We start from the raw sequence: 21,154 nt of genomic DNA, 5'->3' as shown, positions 1-21,154 counted from the left end.
ATAACATGTCCAGTTGGTAGGGGCTGATTTTCATACAGGCTCAATTTTCTTTTGCCTATAGTAAAACTTTGAGAAATATAAACAAACTAAATTTGACTTGGTAAGAGATATGAACAAATATTGTAACAAGGCTGATTGATGTTGACAAAACCAAGATTATATTTCTACAGTCACAATTTGATTAGATATACATTAAATTAAATAAATAAATAATAATAATAATAATAATAATAATAATAATAATAATAATGATAAAGATAAATTTCAGGCACAATAAAAGTATCACTGATAATTTACTTTCTCCGTATTAAACATTAGCAGTGATGTAAAATGCCTAGCAAATGTTACACCTGTCTTCAGTAGGCTGTGGTATCAAATTATATTTGTAATAAACTGACCATGACTGTGACCATAATCATAGTGGTTGTGCCACATGTATGAAATATCATTATTGTTAGTGGAGAGACATTGATGTTGTCATTGACAGCAATGCTGTTGACACTGACATCAAATAAAACAAAGAAATTAAATCAAATTTGTTTAAAATGTATTTATTTATTAAAAAAAATTATATTAAAACATAAAAAAATAATTCCGACAGCACTTGAAGGCAGTATTGACACACCTCCTGGTTCGACGACCATAGAGCCGAGAGTCATGGGTTCAATTTGTAGTTCAATAAGGTATTTTGGCACATCCAATGCGTTTGTGGTATTTTTGCGCAACTTAATGCTATTTATTTGACAGAAAATGGTTTTACATATGGGGAAATTATGAAATATGATTTGCTGACTGAAGTCACTTAGGCCAACAATTTATGAGTTCATACGTTTAATCTAAAAAAGGAATCAAACTTCCTGTAGGACCCTGCGGCGTCGTTGAGTCACACGAACAAGCCTATGATGAGGCGGTGTGTAGATTTGATGTTGGTGCTGGGAATCGAAACTGAACAGCACCATCCTGTTAAAGTTAGCAACCAGCTACCGAGGAGTCAGCGCTTTCTCTCATTGCTATCAGCGTAAACACTAACGTTAGCTGTCAGCTATAGAAGTTTTCCGCCTCGCTGTTTCTTTCCCTGGGCGCAGTATGCAACCCTAAACTTTCCTTCGATTCAATGAACTTTATCAGGTAGGTGTGCCTGAACTGAACTTGGTTGACTCGCGCCATGATAGCGAGGGAACATGCAGGGTCATGCATGCTGGGTCCGGGTTGACCCTGTTGTGTGTGTGTGTGTGTGTGTGTGTGTGTGTATGTGTGTGTGTCCAAACTGGCACCGAGTGAATACATGAATACAGCAGGCTCAGTCGTGTTTGACCAGCACACTACTGGCGACCATTACAGAGGGGCAGCTGCTGACTCAATTCATATTGGCACGAGAGGAAGTGCCTGCCATGGAGAGAATTTAGTTGGCAGAATGTGCCAGATGTGGTTCAGTGTTTTTTCCTTTCTCCTCTCAAAGAAAGAGGGTGTGTCAGCCATGTTTCACAGAGGCATTATCAACACTGCATCAGTTAGCCTGTATACTAACCCGCTTTGGTTTGTTTGTCTTCCCCCAGTGTTCAAAGATGGACTCTGCCAGACAAAAACGCAAGGAGGAGATACAGAAATCTCTGACATTCATACAGTGAGAAGAGTTGCTTCTTTTTTTTCTTTTTCTTTTTTTAAATTGTGGTGACACTGAAAGAAAGACAAACTCGTTGTGGCCCTGGCTTTATCACATTTGTTCCAACTAATCTGACTCCCTTCTCTGTGTGTCCCAGGTCGTCCCTGCCTTATCCAGAGCCTGAAGGCTACGAGGTACAAGCTGTTAGACACACAACACTGTCTTGTCTATCGTGTCTCTTGACTTTTGGTCTTAATATTTCAAGGTTTTGTTCATCAGTTGTTTTGTCACGGTTAGTTGCTCATGATAACTTAGAAGTCCCAAGCCTCCCAAGGCGCTTCCTGTTATGTTCTCCAGTTTCCTCCCCCACACGCTATTTCTCCATCTTTCTTCATATTTTGCCTACTGGTAAAATCAAAATGTGACTTAGTTCATGGACACTTTCTGTTCGGTACCTTTTAAACACTTGCCTGTATCTCCTCCTGCACTCGTCTCAGTGTGGAGTTAAAGACTGTAAATGTCTATGGTAGGTTTAGTTTAGTTTAATTTATTTGTTTATTTAACAGGGGCCATGCACAACACAACCGTTGGGCCAGAGTTAGCTATATAGCAAATTTACATCTGCAGTCCCTGGGCAGGAAAATAGTGGACGGATATGGCTTAATTGCATCAATTATGCCATATATAGCTTAACCCCACCCCCGTTTAAAGGATGTGCAGTTTCACATCTGAATACCTGGGTGCATCCCAAAGCTCCAAAAATCGTAGTAGTAGTTTAAAATGTACCACTCCTTTCCAGTTGTGGGGTGATTATGCCTATAGGTGTAAGGGGTTATGATATGTAGGATGGGCCTGAGTTTTAATGCCGATATCTCCCAAAAGAAATGTTGAAAGAATCAAATTTGTTTGGAATTGGTCCCACCAATAAAATGTATTCACCAATGTAGGTTGAGGAAAAAGGTTCATCCATGAATAAATGTAAATCTACTGTATAGTCTATGTTAATTATCAAATGAACATTGGCAGGAAGGCTGCACATGTGACATCATCACCTCATCATTAGCAGACATCCATTCTTGATGATAGAGTAGCAAATAAACTGTCCCAAACTTCCTCCACTTTCCCGCTCCTCCGCTCCATTCCTCCCCTAGGAGAGGAGGAGTGGTAGTGAAGGAGGGGAGGAACGAAAAGGAGGAGTGAAAAAGCTTTGGGACGCACCCCCAGCATCTCCTTTCCTTGTCTCCTCTTCTCTTCTCAGGACTTCCTGACCCAGTTAGTGTGCAACCTGCTTGAAGAGGGCAACGCCTCGTTCCGAGACAGAGATTGGGAGCGAGCGGCTAAAGACTTCAGTGAGGGGCTGAATGTGACTCACTACGCTGCAGCGGAGCAGATCCAAGTCCCCGAAGCTCTGCTGGAGAGCCTGTATGTCAATCGGGCCGCTGCCTACCACAGCATGGTGAGACGCATTTGGTGTTGTGTGTTTCAGGGAAATCAGTTTAGCTAAGACAGACAGAAACACCGTTAAAGATGTAGATGGCTGTTCTATTGTTTTTGCCACCGTAACTCGGCACTCCCTCATCATTGCGTGCCACATCAAACACATCATGACACACAAATTGTTTGTGGCAGACACCTTTCCACACCCATACCTGATTAGAGCGTGAGTCAGTCAACTGAAGAGGAAGCTGACACTGGTTCAGGCTGTTCGGTATCATGTTTCAGCCTGCTTCAAAGAACATAGAAATGTTTCTATAATATCCAGTGACATGCTAGTCTGCTCAGTTTGTGTTACATTTCAATTTGGCACCAACCTTAAAATTAGATTATAAAAAAGTAAAGTAGTCAGGCATCAGAATAAACTGATGGAGAAGAATAATTACTGGAGAAACTCCAGAGAGAGAGAAAGCAAAACAATGCCATGCTTCCATTTAGATTATGGTTAGTTTGCCGCCTAGCATTTCATAGCATTTGGTGTGGGAAGGCAAAGTGAAAATGTAAATAAAAATGTGTGAGATTTGTAAGAAGCAGCTTTCTCCAAACTAAAGATAGCTATGGGTTGAAATGCTGCATGTCCTCCCCTCGCTCTCTCTCCCATACCTTCCCGTCTCTCTCTCACTATATCTGTCAAAAAAAGCATAAAATGCCAAAAATAAATCTTTAAAAAAAAAAAAAGTACATTTGGTGACTTGATAATGCCTTTACTATGCACCTGATTAATTTCCGGGAAATTTGAACATAACAAAATATAATATAGATGTGGAAAAGATTCCTATTGGACATTTAAGTGGGTGAGGTGTTGTGCTTGAGGAGATGTATGAGTAGTAAACAGTAGCCTGGATCTGTAGCTGTAGTTTAAACGCCTGCAGTTTTGTTGTTAGCCTGCATATCAGTCACTTCATGCCCTTCATTTGAACTCATTTCACCATTTTCCTTATCTTTAACTTGCTCTGTCTCCCTGTTGTTTTCCTTAGGGGGAGTTTGAGCGCGGTGTGCAGGACTGCGACAGCGCACTGGAAGTGTGTAAGGAAAGCCGCAGAGCGCTGTACAGGAAGGCCCTTTGTTTGAAGGGGCTGGGACGGTACAAGGAGGCCTACAACTGCACCACAGACTGTCTGCTCATCACACGGCTGGTAAAGCAGCTGGGAGTGTTGGCACTAAGAGGTCCAACAGGAGGCTAATAAGTTGTCAATTGAAGGGCCTAAATATAACTCTAACTACTATTTCTGTGCATTTACACTGGTTTGTACAGAAAGTGGGTGTAGGAAAAGTCATGGAGGGAAGCTGGGATTTCAGTGCTAAAACAGCAGTTAATTGGTGTGTGGTCACAACAACACAGTGCCTCCACAGGACTTTGGTAACAGGTGGAGTTTTTAAAGTCAATGTAGTTTCTCTCACTCCAGTCATGCAGACCCTCCCACCCCCCCAAACCCTCCCACTGAAAAAGTGCTAGCGCTCTAGTTCATGAGTTTAGACTGCGGGTCGGTCTGGTCGACCTCAGGCTGCACTCCAGCTCACAGGAAACTTTGACTATGTTCAGACAGCAGGCAAATCTGATTTGTTTTTCAAATCTGGTCTTTAAGGCTGATTGTCCAAATTGTAATGCAATTTTCTGTCCAACAACTCTGGATGCTGCAACAAGCTGGTAACATGGACGTTTTCCCGTTCCTTATTCTGACTGTTGTCTAGGACGGCTTCATGAGAGGAGGCAGGAACCCTCTTAGTTTGTCCAGGCACTGCTGTTCTTCTCTGGCTGGTTCTTTTCCATGCTTGTTGGTCTCTGCCCTTTTTTGGCAAACGGACCTGTGAGTTTAGAGTGAGGCAGAAATGAGAGACAAAACCTCTGTGAAATTCATCGTTGTGTGTATTACAATGCTTTTTCAAAATGGTTCAGGATTCTAAGTCTTCTAGTGTGTCCCCAGCCTAACAAGTTACCACCGGAGAGATAAGCCTAACCCTTTGTTTGGCATCCGTTAAATCCGAAATCTGTATTCTGAATGAGCTGGAGACGTGAGAGCGACTTCCGATTTAAGCAGGAATAGAGGGAGTAGCAGTCGTCTAAACAAAATGAGATAAAGGCACAGATGACCTTAATAGATCAGTTTCAAGTGTAAGATGGTAACAAGCAGGTGCACCACATGGCAAACCTCGCGCCCTCATTTCTTTTGTCACGGGCTCATCATGCTTTTTATGTTTTTATGTTTACCTCTTCCCAGGACAAGCAGGTGAATGAGCTGGCGCAGGAGCTGGCCGTCCATCTTGGACTGAAAAATCGAAAAGCCTACGTCAGCACAAAGGTTAGTGCTGACGTCTGATAAACACTCTAGTTTGAAATGGACGAATATGAAAACACAGACTTGTGGTTTCTCATGATCGATGGATGTTTGGGTCAGATCTTCTTCTCCGGGTTTAAGGCGAAAGCAGTACAGATGTCAAAGTACAGTGAAAATACTAGGCAATACGTTAAAGAATCCGCTCAGAGTTCAGTCTGGTCAAAGGTCACACAATGCAGACAAACTTGTCCTTATTTTGTGCTCTCTGGTGTGTCCTTTATTTCTGATATCGAGTGCGTTATCTTGTCTTTCCCAGGAAGAGCCTGTTACTGCGAGAGCGGTCCGTAATGGAAACATGACTGCTCAAGCTGTGAAGGCAAGTACAACAACATCTTTATTCCTCACCATCATAGTTGAAAAAAGAGATTTCATAAGGACTCCCTAATTCTATCAGATTTGTACAAAAAGACATTTTAATATTTGCATTAAAAAACCTTTCAGCCACAAATATATTGAATATTAAGTATGCAAATTTCTTCTGCAGATATATTTTTATGTGTCTAAATATTGAGAAAAGAGGCCCCTAGCTCATCATGTAGATACTCTTTGTGTGCACGATAATATCCTAAATCCTTTTTCCTTCTTGTCACCTCCAGGTGTCAGGTGCTTATTTAGGAAATGGCCTGAATCCTTTGAGTGGCATTGCACCAGGTTTGAGTTCTTGACCAACTATAGATTTACATTTTATCACAATAGCCATACAGATGATTGGGCTATTCAAAAATATACAAAATCAATTAAAATAATTAAAATCTAAACAAAATTCCCCTATTGCTCTGGTTTTCTTCCTTCCTGCTTCTCTTCAGTCGGCTTTCCCAGCATGCCTCAGTCCTCCATACCGGTCAGTTTCAGCTCCACGACCTTGCCTTCTCCCTATGGTGCTCATGGCTCCTCCGCACCTCTTAGCTGTCACCAACCAGCCGCCCTCTCAGTGCCTGACCCGTACGCCCTGGAGGACTCCGAGCTGATGGGAGAGGACTTAGACAGCCTGCTAGACTGCTTTCCTAATGAGCCAGAGCCCACTGGGGTAAGGTGTGTGTGTGTGTGTCTGGAAAATCTAAAAAAGCATATAAAGTGAAATTGATCATTTCCAGGTCTTTAAAAGTTGGGGAATTGCACAAAAACTATGGGAACAGTACGAAAAGATGTTGTTTTAAGTCCAGATACACAGCTGCCTGTTCATAATGTGTAGCTGTAGACCGTCATTTACACTTATATTACGTTTCACATTTATTCTAGATTGATATGACCTTGTTGACGCTCACATTGTCCAGCCGCTGTCAGCAGCATACATCAACATACAGCAATCAATTAAACCCCCACCAAAAGCTTCAAATCCAGAAGAAATTAAGGCCCAGAAAAAGTCTGTGAATTTTAAACGAAAAATATATAGAAACCCTAGAGCTACCATAATAGCTTATTTCAGTCTCTCTCTCTTTCTCCTTTTTTCTATTCCACCCTTCTTCACTCATTTGATTCTTCTCCATGCCTTCCAGACGGACATCCAGGCAGCGTTCCCCGACCCCAGCCGCAAATCCACTTGTGCGCCTGCCGTCCCCTCCGTCCTGCCCGCCCCGACGCCCCAGCTCCCCCCGGCCTTCTTCAACTCGGCCGTCAGTCAGCTCAACTCTCTGGACGCCTTCTCCGCCTCAGGTGGCGGGGCGGGTCCCAAGGCCTCCACCCTCGACGCCCTGGACGCCCTCTCCACCTCGGACGGGCTGGATGCTTTAGATAGCTTCTCCTCGGGCCTCGGAGGCAACGTCGGCGCTCCAAAATTAGGACTGAGCACCGCACTGAATACAGCGGCACAGAATACCCTTGATGGCCTCGATTCTCTGGACGACCTCTTAGATTCACCGATAAGTGCCGGAGCCGGGCAGGACGGACCCAGAGCAAAACCGGACTCAGAGGAAAAGTCCCTCGATGATTGCCTAGATGCCCTGGAGAGCGTCTCCATATCTGGCCGTAGCGGAGACGTCCCTAAAATTGGTGTGAACACTCTGGAACCGCTGGACTCCCTCGATGCCCTGGACTCGTTCCCCGCAGTGAAGGGAGTCAAGGCTTCAGCTTTGCCAGCAGTCGCTATCGGGGGAGGAGGCCTTGACTCACTCTCTGACTTCGGCTTTCCTGGTGATTACAATTTTTTTGTGATTTATATTACTATTTGGCAAGGCCGGAGAATAACTTTTTTGTCCAGTAGTCACAATAGCTGATGGATTCTAAGGGCATAGGTTTCATTTCAACTTTGAGGCGGAACAGATCAAATGTGGATCAAACTCAGGGCAGCAAATCACACTGAAATACTATGGCCATGGTTGTAGCCTAAATACAACTCAGTTTTCCCTTACTTCATTAGCAAGATTGAAACAAGAGATACACATTTACATGAGAAAAGTGTGCAGGTATGAAAGAGAGTGAGGAGAATCATTGGTCAGTGTGAAACATAGTAAGACATTGCTAAACTGAACCCCTGATCTGAAGGCCAAACATAAATCGAAATGTTGTTGTTGTCACCCAACCCATAATTCCTCTATGGGTTTAGAAAGTAGTGCGACCCTTGGGCTTATGAAACCCTTTCAAAACCCATTGGATAAACTGATAAATGCATGGTCATCAAGTTAAAACCAAGGCTGCTTTTCTTGGCTCCTGAAATGTTGACATTTGAGAGATACAAGGTTTTCACCCGACGACAGTGAGATGAAACATGGCAGTCAAATTTGTTGTTCAAGGAGTTTCAAACAACTCAGGGAAGGGCTCCGTTTTTATTTTTATTTTTTTTATGGGAAAGGAGTGTTTATGCTTATGACCAAAGGCAACCACAGAATGGGCTTCAGTAAAACTCAACTGTGCTTTCTCCTCGTTGCTCTTCAGGTGTCACACCCTCTCACAGCGCCGCTGCCCCAGCCGTACGTTCGGCCAAGAATAACTACAAAGTAAGATTTATTCTCAAGCTTGTATTATCAGCTGTTTACGTTTGTCTTGTCAGCATTAACTAAAAATCTGATTCTTACCATGGCCATGAAGGAGAAGAATAACCAAGTGACCAGTGCAGTCTGTAACCCCCTGTCCTCCACCCACGACTTCATGCAGGCCTGCTCTGCCTGTTTCCCCCGGGAAGGTATGTTAGCAGACGAGACTTTGAGCGAAGTTCAGTACACTAAACTGTTGTCCAGTAAGAAACCACACTGACCCATATACTTCTTAGCTGGTATTGACTTTACTGCCAGACAGGTTTTCATATCCTTCTGTCTTCCCTATACTGGATATACTGCATCCTGCATCCCTCCTTTAAACCAGGCAGAAAGGGCAAAAAAGGAAGCAAAACGTCAAGCCATTGAAAGGCCAACCTCAATGCAAAATTCAATCCGGTGTATTTCAGGGAGGTATAGTGAGGTAAAGTGTCTGGCAAGGTTAAAATAATACATTTGTATGACGTTCACAAGTTTACACCTTCAGCAACAGCAAATAAACGTACTAGTTTACTAGTTGGTAATTCCTTTCTATCTCTGTAGCTGTGATGCTTTATAGTCTCAATCACATTTTTCTGTATGTCATCCACCATCCCCATTTTTCCCCTTATTTAAAAAAATGTTAATCTCCTCCTTGCTTTGTTCACTCTTTCTGTCTCTCTCCGTCTCTTTCAAACCTTGCTTTTCCCCTTCCCTCTTCGTTTCCAGGTCGAGGGATATATACTTACGTTCACAAGCCAGACCTCGTCCACAGCTGCAAGCGGGACATCCTGTTGTGCAGGAGAAAGGCAGGTTTCACTTTGGAGTGGACCAGAGTGCGACGCATTCCGAGCTGGAACTCTTTTTCTGGGCCATTTAAGCTTTGCACGGGTAAGGATGCTAAAATCAGATGGTTGGGTGATATCAGACTGGGAGGGTTAATGGACATGGACTGAGCAGAAATAAAGCATACTGTGATATTAATACAATTATATTATTAATACAAATGAATATATACACAATAAGTAAAGCTTAATTTCTTCCACAGAAGTACTGTGGACCTCCTTAATTCCTTTAATCCTTTAACCATGTGACCATTTCAGTATCATCGTTCCTGGATTGGATTGTTTCCGAGGAGGCAGTTTGAGTGTACAGTTCTTGATAGGACTTGCTGATTTTGTTACTCAACTTACCCTGTGTTTACATTTACCCATGTGAGTAAGGCAACTGTCTGCCGCCATGATTGATCAGGAATCAATCAAGGCTGAAAGTGTCATTGGTCCAGGTAACGATGACTTCAGCAGCCTGAATGACAGCCATGCCAGTCCCCCGAATTACTGGAGATTCAAATGGCCTCGTAGTTAAAGAGGGAATGCAAACAAAATGATATCATGTACATTGGAGAGACAAAATTTTGTTTGCTCTCATTCGTCCAGAGCTGCTGAAGTCTGGCGATCTGGGCCTGTGTAAGTTCGGAGAGAAGTGCACCTTTGCCTTCAACCAGCTTGAGATAGACGTTTGGACGGAAGAGAGGAAGGGAACCCTGGATAGAAACTTTCTGTTTGAACCGGCAGCCGTCAGACTGGATCCTATACTTAGTGTCATACGGCTTCTGCAAGAGCACAAGGGCATGTTCATGTTCCTCTGTCAGGTTAGTACGCATATGAGCACACACACACAAAATACAGTAGAAGCTCACATATCTTAACCATTATGGAATGACAGTAGTTTGAACTTGTAAAATGTTTGGTTATTGGAAGCACTTAAAAATGTATACTCTCTTTTTTTATAATGCTTTTGTAATTGTTAGTTTTGATGCATGTGTGTATATACACTTAATCAGTCTATCCATTGAACAATTGAAAAATGATCAATCAGTCGATGCATATGTTGTAATTAGGCCCATATAAGCAAGGTTTTTCTTCATCTGTTCACATTAGTTTTATCATAATTAAAACCATTATCACACTTAAAACTATTATCTCATAATGGTTAAGGCAGTCTCCCTCTCAGTCTTTCAATCTGTCTATTCTTTTTTTTTGGTTTCACTCTCTCTCTTTGTCTCCTCCTTCCCTTCCTGTCCTGTCCTCAACCTCTTTTTCTCTCTCTCTTGCTCTCTTTCTCTCTCTCTCTCTCTCTCTCACCCTCTCACCCCACAGGAGTGCTATGACAGCAAACCAAGGATCATCAGTAAGCGCTGCAGAGATAACCGCGCCATCTGCTCTAACCCGCACGCTCGCCACACTTTCGATGCCAATAAGTGAGTTATCTTCAAAACACACATGCCAGTACAAGTCCTCCTCCATTCGCTCTCATGTCATTCTCTCACTCATAAGCTAACTCTCTCTTTCTTTCTCACTCTCTCTCTCTCCCTCTCTCTCTCTCTCTCACGCACACACACACACACACACTTATGCCCGTTCTGTGCCCGTCAGGTGCTTGGCATATGTGGTGACGACCACCACTGTGAACTACAGTAAGATCCGCCCGCTGAACGTCCCGTGCCACTTGGATTTGTGCCGCAAAGCCATCCGCTACGGCTGCCAGAGAGAGGACAACTGCCACTATGCCCACTCCGTCATAGAGCTCAAAACATGGAGGCTGCAGGAAAACACAGGTACAATCTGTCAGACACAAGCACGTACTGTAAGTAATGAGTTAGAGCGTATTGGTTTGCACATGTAAAAATGATAAAACACAAAGCAGAGAAAAGGAATTGCAGATTATGCAGGTGAAGTGGCAAACCCCCAAGGTGCTTATACAAACAGTTTGTTTTCTTATGAATAATTCTTCAAATGTAAATGACAATGCATAATACTGAAGAAAGATAAAAATGAGTCAACTTGTTGAATAATTAATCCAAATATCTTTAAACAATTATGTTTGACATACTGGGGACCATTTGAAATGACAAGACAACTGAACCACCTACCACTGAATCTGAAGGTGAAAGTATGCCACTGTTATTATTAAAGGTCCAATGCAATGAGAATTGCATTTCTCAATTTCATGATATAATTTAACACAGGGCATGTTAAAATAAAGTTGCCCAAATTATTATAACTGTCAGCATTGTGGAAATTTGACTAACGCCCTTTGAGAAACTCTCCCTCTGGTTGTCAAGTGTAAATGATGTCACCTACACCCAGGTTTTAATGAATGCTCTGATTGGTCGACACTTTGCATAGTTAATGAGGTGCCCCATAGTCTGTCAGGCAAAAGCCAGCCAGCTACTTGCCGAACTAGCCAAAATCTCTGTGCCTCCATTGTTGCTGGGTGCTGAAGTTCCAACACTGGATATTTGTTCCCCAAAGATAGAAATGTTGTCTGCAGTGGAATGTTCGGCTCTCACTGTACAATCTAGCCATCAAAAACTGGAAAAAAAATGACGCTCATTATGTTGGAAAACAACTTCAAACTTGAGTAAAAATCATTGCACTGGATCTTTAAACCTTAAAGATACTTTGGTCCATACTAGTGAATGATAACTACTCACTCTCCTATTATTAGAAGCAAAAAGAGAGGAGTCATGTACCCAAATTTGTCATGACACACTGTTGTAAAGCTCCACAGAGAATAAAGGAGGAGTTGTGGTGGAAAGAGACACTCATACATGTCTGCTCCAGTGGACACAAAGCTTTATTGGAGCATATGTAAGGGAGAAGTCATTCCCTCACAGAGCTTTTACTCTACATATGGGGTGACTGTGAAGTGACCGAATTCCATAAGATTAGCACATGACCATCAGAAACATGGGTACATGACTAACAAAGAAAACAATTGCGTTCTTTCATAAGTATCTTTTAGCAGTGCAACTATCCATCAGCAGCACAGACCTCAAGGCCACAGCTCCTCCACTCACATGCTGTTGATCAGAGTTGGCTATACAATCGTAGCATAATTCGGTTAGTAGTTTTCCACTGAGTCACGCTGAATCTTGTTACCCAGCTTTAGAACGTTCTTCGATTGTCTGTCTTATGTTTTAGGATCCTGCTTCCACAACAGAAAACGTGATTGTGACAGTATTCAGGATGATATTTGGGGGATCAGGGATCAGAATGAATAGAACACTGGGGGTCGAGGGTCGCAGTGTGTCTATTCTCAAAGTGATTTTGTGTTGTATTATTTTTATTTTTTATAGAACAGCTAACTATATTTGATATTAGATTATAGCTCTGTAGCCAAAGTTAATAAACTCTGTTACCATTACAGAAATAAAATATAATATTTGACTTCCAATTAAATTATTTCCCTCCTATATTTGGGTGTTTTTGGAGGGAGAATTGGCTATATATAGTACATCACTAGTAGGTCTTGTGCCTCCAAAAATGAACAGAAAGCAAGAGTTGCCATCTATCTCCATGTTGCAACCTTTTAGACGTTTATTCCTGGAGTCTTTCAAATAAAAGTTGTAGTGAATTGGTAGTCGACTCCGAAAATCGAAATATGACAACATACATAAAAACGGTGTGTATCTAGAAAAAGGCTGAGTGAGCATTAGTCTCCGGTGTGTCAAACATGATCGTTTTACTGTCCGGTTGTCTGTGAAGGGAACCCATGAGGGGAAGCAGAGGTTCAGGAGGTTACAGGAAGAATCAGAGCCAATGGAGAAATGCGGTATTCACATAAAGAAGTGTTGTTAGCTCCAGTGTATTTCCCCCTCAGGCTGATGGTGTGGCGACCCTTGACACAGCAGGTTGAGTAAGAAGCAATAAGAGCAGAATGCAGGGTCAGTGATAGGTCAGAGCCCTCAAGTGACTTCAAATAGGATCAATAAACATTTTAGGAAAGGCCCATTGCCTAGGAAGATAGTTGTCAAAGAAAAGAGCATTTTGTTATCAAACATGACTACCTAATGATGTGAAAAACTATTGTATAAAACATCACAGATGCATGTAAAACAAGAGATATACATTAGAGTCAAACCCAAAGGTGTGATACCCAAAGGTCTCATGAGTCTGTATCAAAGATTTCTTAGGATTTTGGGTACAATCCGATGCGTCTCATCTCAGACGTTCTGGCACCTCAGGGATTACCAGAAACAGGGATGGGTACTGGTGTTTTATGGTTGTTTGACAGGCCTGGTCCTTATCACCGTCCTTAAGGAATGGAAATGGGGTGAGTTAGCTTAAGGTTGTTGCCCTTTCTTTACGTTCCCACAGTTTCCCCCCCCGCACTGCTGGCCTTCCACTGAGAGAGATCACAGAAAAGATGCAAAGGGGATTTCCCTGTAGGATGACAGGCTGCGGCCACAGTGACATACATAGATAATCAGCTATAATCAGGACTTGAATTTTCATTAAATGTATCGTTTTTTTAAAAGACCTTATATTCTCTTTGTGAATAATCACTTTCCCCGGAGTCTAGGAGTCTTAATGCACCGAGCAGATCAACACACAGATCTGTGACAGTGTCTTCATACATGCATGGTTTAATTAGCTGAAAACTATACTCCTAATTGTATTATTGCTTATCCAGGGAAGCCTCACAGAGACTATTAAGTTATATTCAAATAAGAGACTTACTGAAAACAAGACAAGTGCTGGAACTGATAATGAGGATGAGACAGGGAGTGGACCCAGGTCCCAAAACGAATTCTGTCGTTTCCCTGCTGCTATTAATATATTTTAGGAGGAGATTCAGTTTCTCTGGTTTCTTGCTGTTAGAGAGAGTTGTTTATGTTCACCATCGGAGTAACATGAATTCTTAAAATGAGTATTGCCCTTTAACATTCTACGCTGAAACCAGAAGGTGGCAGTAGCCTGTTGTGTTTCTCTTGTTTATCTCTGTGCGTGTGTGTGTGTGTGTGTGTGTGTGTGTGTATAATCTACAGGTATCACCCCTGACGAGATTGTGAAGGAATCCATAAAGTATTACGGGAAGCAGGAACACAACTCAACCAAACAGAAAGTGAATAAAGTAAGAAAAGAATTAGAATAACTACATTTTATTTGACATGATATTGACATGACATGATTTGTTCTTGAACTTCTCTTGTGTAGTATAGTTTTCTTTCTGTCTTTCCTTCTCTCTTTCTGTTTCTCTCTTTCTGTTTTACTCTGTTTAGAAAATGGGATGATTTCTCAAGAGTCTAGTCCACTGTAAAAATCCAATTCATAAATTGCTTTGTTTTTATTCAGTGAATTCTTCACTTTAAGTATTTTACAGACCTTTTGATACAAGGACTGTAAGTATGGGGCATAAACATGAGTTTAAATGTGTTATGCTAACAGCAAACTGTATTTTCTATTTGCAAGTAAAATTTCTTAAAATATATGTGAATATACCCTAATATTCTAATTCTGCATTCTACATTAGGGCTTTAAAGTGATAATCTGTTACATTCTTGTTTTGTTGATTTTGGTGACATCTTTTATGTCAAGTGCTTATTGCTGTGGTGTTTCTGCATTGCACTTCCCAGAGATCACCTGTCAATACAGTGTGTCCAGTACTGTTTCCAGTCTTTTTCCAGTTATGCTTCTGTTTATTTCAAACAAGCCGCCGGATAAAGAAAAGTAAAAGTAAATGAATGACCATCACTATTATCTCCATTATCTTTCAATCCAATGCAGTCCCTTTCTGCTGGAGTCATTGGAGGTGGTGTTAACAAACCAAGAGGAGGAGGAGGAGGGGGAGGAGGGGGAGGAGGCAAGAGTCTGAACAGGAAGATGAAGTTCGCCTGCGCTCAGTGCTGGCGGGACGGCCTGATCAGTGAGCAAGACAAAGCCCTGAAGTACTGCACAGCCAAGGCCAGGCACACGTGAGCAACACCCCCACCTCAATAATGTATTTGCAGGGTTCCTACACGTCTCGAAAATAATTATTTAATAAGTTTAATAAGTATTTCTTGAAAAGTTTGGAATCGCAAAAGATGTCTATAAAGGTATGGAAACATTACCCAGCTAACTTCAGCATAGATCCTACTGAATAAAAATAATGAAAAGAATTGTAAAATATAAGAAGAGCAGACAAAAAATGCTTAAAAGATTAAAATTAAGAGATTAAGAAACCCCAAGGGGCTTGTAAAAACTTCTTTGCTCAAGACAAAGACAAAAATCAAAATGACACAAATCTGAATTGGACAACAAAACCAGCTTCACTGGATAAACATGGCCGGCAGAGCACAGCATGAACCTGGCAAAAGCATAAAACTGAAGGATTTGAATCTCATTTTCTGTCTCTGTCCCCCGTCTCTGTGTTCGTCTCCAGCTGGAGCAAAGAGCGACGGGTTCTGCTGGTGATGTCCTTGGAAAGGAGTAAGTGGGTTCAGGTCCGAGCTCCGCCATTCACCAAGAACTACCCCCTGCAGTATGATGTAGGTTTGCTTCCCCGGCTCTTTATCCATTTTTAAACAAGTAGTTTCAACCAGGCAGTCTGATTCATCAGTCGCCTTCCAGCACTGCTGATAATTCCCATAAAGCTCAGCTAGACTGGAAGGAACTAGTCAGCAGTCTTTTATGTAGCACTGTATGTGTGTTGTCTACACATGATCTGTTAAATTGTATAAAAGCCATAATACCCTTGAGGATGGTCTTCACTGTGATTATGAGTACTTTGGTGTTAAAGGTCTATCATATTTTTAATAATAAATTTATGTAGAGTTTAGGTTTACAAAGGATTAAAAAAAAACATAATATCATCAGCAAGGTAAGAAATATAAAAGCAAGGCAGAAATCATTAAAGGGAGGTCAAAAACAATAATAAAATGTAATTAAATAGAAGCAAGTCTATAAAATAAAAAAATCAGTCCTGAATGTAAAGATGCTAAACTCAGGTTGTGTTTTTGCTCCAGTAAGAATCCCAGCTGCTGCATTTTGTACAAGTTGAAGACAAGAGAGGGACTTTTGACTGAGGCAGGAATACAGACAGTTGCAAACAAAAATGTTGCATTTCAAAACTAAACCACAAAATATTTTTGTTTGTTTGTCTAACTTTCAGTAATATGTAGAGTGAAAGTTTTGAGTTTCTTCCCATTGTTGTCCCATCCTTCCTTACTCCTCTTCCTTCTTTCTTGTGGATCTTGTGGCCGCAATATCTGTTTTCTCCTTGCAGATATGTACTCAGATTTTGAAGAAGAAGAAATGTACCTACACCGGGAACTGTACCTTTGCTCACAGCCAGGAGGAGAAGGAGCTGTGGACGGACATGAAGAATAATGACCGTGAGTTAACATAGTGCTGTTAACGCAAATCACCCTGCGATACACAGTTCCTATGACACATGATGGAAACCACATGAGGTGGTCACACTGGCCACAATAAAACACTTTAACGCTGTATAAAAACAGCTGCTGGTGATGTATCTTGCCATATATCTGACAATATATGTAATTCCACTGTCATTTCACATCCTCCTGGTGACATCAGTTTTAAATCTGTGCCTGCAGTGAGTGACTTGCAGCAGATGTATGACATGTGGTTGTCCTTAAGCGGCCACAACCGCCATTCGGATGGAGCCCTGCTCACCCAGACCGTCCCATTGGCTGAGGAGAAATGCATTGTCATGCCAACTGACTACGCTGACCCTATGGTGGGTAGACGCAGTTTGAATAAGCGAGTATTTCTGCACCATTTGTTGTTGTTGATAGAATCTCTTGTAAGTTTAAGCAACATGCTCATGATGATCATTATGTTTGTGTTTTAGATCGGCTTCCACTGCCGCCTGTGCGGGAGACACAGTAACAGCGAGCGTCAGTGGCAGCAGCACATCTCCTCTGAGAAGCACAAGGACCGTGTGTTCAGCTGTGAGGGGGAAGACGAGACTCTGACCTGGAGCTACCGCTTCCCCGGCCCGCGCTTCGAGATCTGCCCTAAGTAAGAGTCTACCTGTCTGTCAGGGTTGGGGTCACTTTACCTTGAAGTCAGTCAATGCAAAATGGAAATTGATGCTACAATCCATTGTTTGGTTTATTGAGCATTGGAGAATTGCTGGTTCAAATCCCAGGACTAGCTAGGAATTCTCATTCAGCCCAACTAATGTGCTGTATTGCATTAAGTGACTTCCCCAGTGTAATTACAACAGCTAACATGGTTATCCAATCACTGTAGGTCCTGGGTGTCCATTCTTATGAATCGTTCTTAAATCATTTTCCACATTAGAATCAGCAGACTTCTATCATAAAGTGCCAGTGGAGTGATGATTACGAGCCGTCAATGTTTAACATGGTCCAGTATCGTTACTTTTAATTAATTAGATACTAAATAATTAATTCCAACCAATTGGGTCGTTCCACACCATCAAAACATAGTTCATACTATTATGTTGAGAATAAAAATGAAAGATGTTTAAATTATGTAAAGATTGCCAAATTTGACATGATGGTATGGACTGACAGGTTGGATAGCGGATGTGCTGAAGGTGCGAGCTGCGACTTCGCCCACAGCGCTGAGGAACTGCAGGAGTGGCTGGAGAGGCGGGACTTCCTGAGAAGGAAGCTGGCCAAAGCCAGGGAGGACATGCTCATCATGCCTGACGAGTTTGACTTTGGGAAGTACAACTTTCTACTACAGGATTAAAAACTATGTTTTTCTGAAAAATTTGTAATTGCCAACTTTCTGAAGCATTTTTTGTGGTAACCATTAAATTAGCACTGATGTCTTTTACGAAGTTTGCTAATCCCAGTTCCTCGGGAATGTTAATTGAACTGTCACATGCTCAAACTAGCAATGCATACAGTTTGCCAAAGGAACACTTGACATATGAAACACATGCATTTTCATTCCAAAACATGCCATATAGTTTAAAGCATAAGTTCAGCGATTTTGGACCTATATGTAATTTGTTTCTTACATACCTGCAGTACTTGGACCCGCAGAGGATATTGACTCCAGAGTCAGCTGTCAGTTGAAACAATGAGCTCCGTTGCCTCTTGCTGCTAACAATGAGTCCAGATGGGGTTTGTCAAAATATCTCCAAAAAAGCCAGTCTGTGAAAACGATATGGCAACCAACTAACGTATTTCTATCCACAGCCCACAAGCTGTAGCACCGTACCATTTCCACTCAGTGGATTGTCTTCTACCAAACACTACTGTTTACAATCTGACCAGCCACAAAACTAGATCACTCTGCCAGTAACACACTTTCACCCCACAGCAGCCTGTGCTGCAGCAGAGAAAAATAGTTCCATGATTTCCTGATTAGTGAAAAAGTGTGTAATGGCAGAATTGGGTCATGTTTACTCTCGACTCCATGTGGAGCCTACAAATGGCTTTTTTGGAAATATTTTGACAAACGCTGCATGGACTCATTGTTAGCAGCAAGAGGCAACGGAGCTCACCATTACAACCAACAGATGACTCAGGAGTCAGTGTTCTCTGTGGGTCCAAGTACTACAGGTACCTAAGAGACAAATTACATATACTGTAGTTTCAAAATTGCCTAACTTATCCTTTAATATGTTTAATGTTTTGTCATCTATCAGCACTGGCATTACAACTGTTGTGCACAGTGTATGGAAGATATTTTCACATAGCTGCTTATTGTTTTGTTCATGTCTGTTCAGTTAAAACATCAATGCAGATGTCTCAAGATTCAGTAAGACTGCACTATACAAGTGCAATGATGAGAAATCTGACAAGGTATAAAGAAGAAAGAGCCAATTTGCCAATGGTGTGAGAAACACTTAGACTACACTCATCACAGGATGTTAATGCATGTTAACTATTCATACATATACAGCCTTTAGTGGTCATCTGCATGCACATATTACATAGACATATTACAGTCACACAAAGTTTGGTTAGAGCAAGATTGCTTTGTTTCCCCCCTCTGTATTTGTATCCAGTTTGTGCTCTGTGGATTATGATCAAGAGCTTTCATGGCATAGTTTACTCAACTACAGTAAAGATGAAGTAACTCAGGCCCAGTTTAAAGACAGCTGAACAAATCCAATCAAATAAATGTTGATAAATGCAATAATTAACATGGAGAGGATGTTCAAGGCCTTAACCAATGCTGCTGTGTACTAAGTAAGTACACACCACAACCAGACATTTCTCAAAGTTCAATACAAATAATGAAGATACTCATGTTCAATTGATATTGGCACTCGCATAAAGGCATATAATGTGTTTTTGATGGTATGATTTGACTCTATCATTATTGAGAGCGTGCTCATAAGCAAATGTTATTTGTCATTGAAAATGTTCAGTATTATGACTGTCAGTCCCTTCACATGAGCACTGAGTGTTGATGCAATCAGAGAAAACTTCATGCCAACAATTTAATCCATTACTTTAATTTAATTTGAGAGGACACGTTCACCTCATAAACAACTATTTGCCATCAATGTCATCCTCACTAAGAGAAAAACATCTCAATCAAGTGTTTTGAACTCTCTGTTCTTTCTTTTTTTAATAAACAGTGGCGAAGGGCCTTGCAGCTTCAGATAGTGAAAGACGTTGCTATGGCGAGTTGTCAGCCTGTGACGACTTACAAGGTTCACTTCTTAAGTTTTAATGGCTCACAATTAATGTCAAGTGAATGGCATGTGGTGGTGTAAGTCTACCTCATTAGTACTTACATAAAAGTGCCCATAGTTTATACCCCCACAGATAGTGATCTCCAATACAACTAGGTTCAGGCTGTCTTTATTTGTAATGCTTATACATGTCCTTATACAAGAAGATATAAAGGATACTCTTTGATTTCCCTGTTGGTTTTGATGCCAAAGCAGTACCTAAGTCCAGACTGAGGCAGTAGATTGAGGTTTTGTTTAGATGCAACCTCAGAAAGTCAAAGGCAGACAGGTACAAGGATTTTGAATTTTAGAAATGCATCAATTATCGTTTTTCTTATTCTCTCAAACATGGAAAGTTCAACAGACTAGATAGAAGATTGTTTAATTTAATTTCATTCAGCAAAATGACTAATCACTGTTGTGAATATCCAGATTGGATAGAGTGGAGGATTTTGTTTTTTGTAAATTTTCATCCAAATTGTACATTTTTAGCAGAATAAAACTATTTTTTGAGACAATAAGCTTAGTAGTTCTATTGTTTTTCTCTTCATGTTAAGAATGTCATTGTTATGTCTGAATCAGAGGGTTAAAGCAGATAAACTGTAATATAGTACCGTGGTTGTAACTAAGCAGGCTGTACTTGTAACTAAGCAGTATTATGATTCTTAAGACTAAAAACTGAACAGAATGTAGAATATTATTGTGTGTTTACGAGCCTACACTACAAAGCCTTGCAAACATGATTTATCTGAGGATGCCTGATGTTTTATGCATGTTAGACCTTGACCTACGGATGTTTTATGCTACAGAGGATTTTGTTTGGACCAATACGAAATGTTACTTTACTTATTTTACTTTCAGTTGGACTATCAAAGCATTTTTCTTCCAAAATTGTGAGTCCGCGCATTTACACTGGCATGTGCCGCAGTGTGCCGTCTGTCCTCGAGCCTCCTCTCCCCACATGCCGCCGTGCGTGGTGAAATGTGCTCGCACGTTTGTTGTGGCCCCCGGAGCCCGCCCCTGCTCTCTGATTGGCTCGGCGGTGTGACTAACAGACGCGACAGCAAATGGGCGCCGCGGACTGTTCTAATAAAGCCTAGATGCTTAACTCTCGTACGCTTGATTGGCTCTCGGACAACAACACTCCAGTATTCATGAGGCTTCGGGGCGTGGCTTTGGGTGCTCATTATACTACAAGTTCTCGGACACATGCAGGCATCCCCGTGACATGACCTGAGAAGTTGTTCAAAGTGACTGAAGTCGGCGCACAGTTTGGTTTTCTGAGCTCGAGTCATCTATCGACATCAGCAGAG

General features: G+C 41.5%; 1 protein-coding gene across 1 annotated transcript; it reads left to right on the top strand.

The window, feature by feature from the left end:
* Positions 1 to 1,022: 1,022 nt before the first annotated feature.
* Positions 1,023 to 20,351, top strand: LOC139645985 (zinc finger CCCH domain-containing protein 7B-like). The gene is made up of 23 exons (XM_071521875.1): positions 1,023 to 1,128; positions 1,557 to 1,624; positions 1,761 to 1,797; positions 2,862 to 3,059; positions 4,075 to 4,233; positions 5,317 to 5,397; positions 5,690 to 5,749; positions 6,030 to 6,084; positions 6,240 to 6,460; positions 6,930 to 7,563; positions 8,305 to 8,366; positions 8,458 to 8,551; positions 9,111 to 9,272; positions 9,818 to 10,032; positions 10,541 to 10,641; positions 10,817 to 10,998; positions 14,215 to 14,300; positions 14,954 to 15,141; positions 15,591 to 15,696; positions 16,434 to 16,542; positions 16,768 to 16,910; positions 17,025 to 17,194; positions 17,716 to 20,351. Exons 2-23 carry the CDS (start codon positions 1,566 to 1,568, stop codon positions 17,894 to 17,896), a joined length of 3,303 nt encoding a protein of 1,100 aa, XP_071377976.1. The 5' UTR covers positions 1,023 to 1,128; positions 1,557 to 1,565; the 3' UTR covers positions 17,897 to 20,351.
* Positions 20,352 to 21,154: the final 803 nt, after the last annotated feature.

Source organism: Centroberyx affinis, unplaced genomic scaffold (assembly GCF_046629955.1).
Source record: "Centroberyx affinis isolate AG114_WGS23_722 - 3 ecotype Tasmania unplaced genomic scaffold, CSIRO-AGI_Caff_v1 ptg000937l_1, whole genome shotgun sequence".
Lineage (NCBI taxonomy): Eukaryota > Metazoa > Chordata > Actinopteri > Beryciformes > Berycidae > Centroberyx > Centroberyx affinis.
Note: the sequence above shows the minus strand (reverse complement) of the source record. Positions and strands in the feature narration are given on the sequence as shown.

Excerpts from the sequence above, each read along its gene's own strand:
- LOC139645985 (XM_071521875.1), top strand. The coding sequence starts at position 1,566 with ATGGACTCTGCCAGACAAAAACGCAAGGAGGAGATACAGAAATCTCTG. Across the intron at positions 3,060-4,074 it reads CCGCTGCCTACCACAGCATG|GGGGAGTTTGAGCGCGGTGT; the intron begins GTGAGACGCATT and ends TGTTTTCCTTAG. Across the intron at positions 7,564-8,304 it reads CTCTGACTTCGGCTTTCCTG|GTGTCACACCCTCTCACAGC; the intron begins GTGATTACAATT and ends GTTGCTCTTCAG.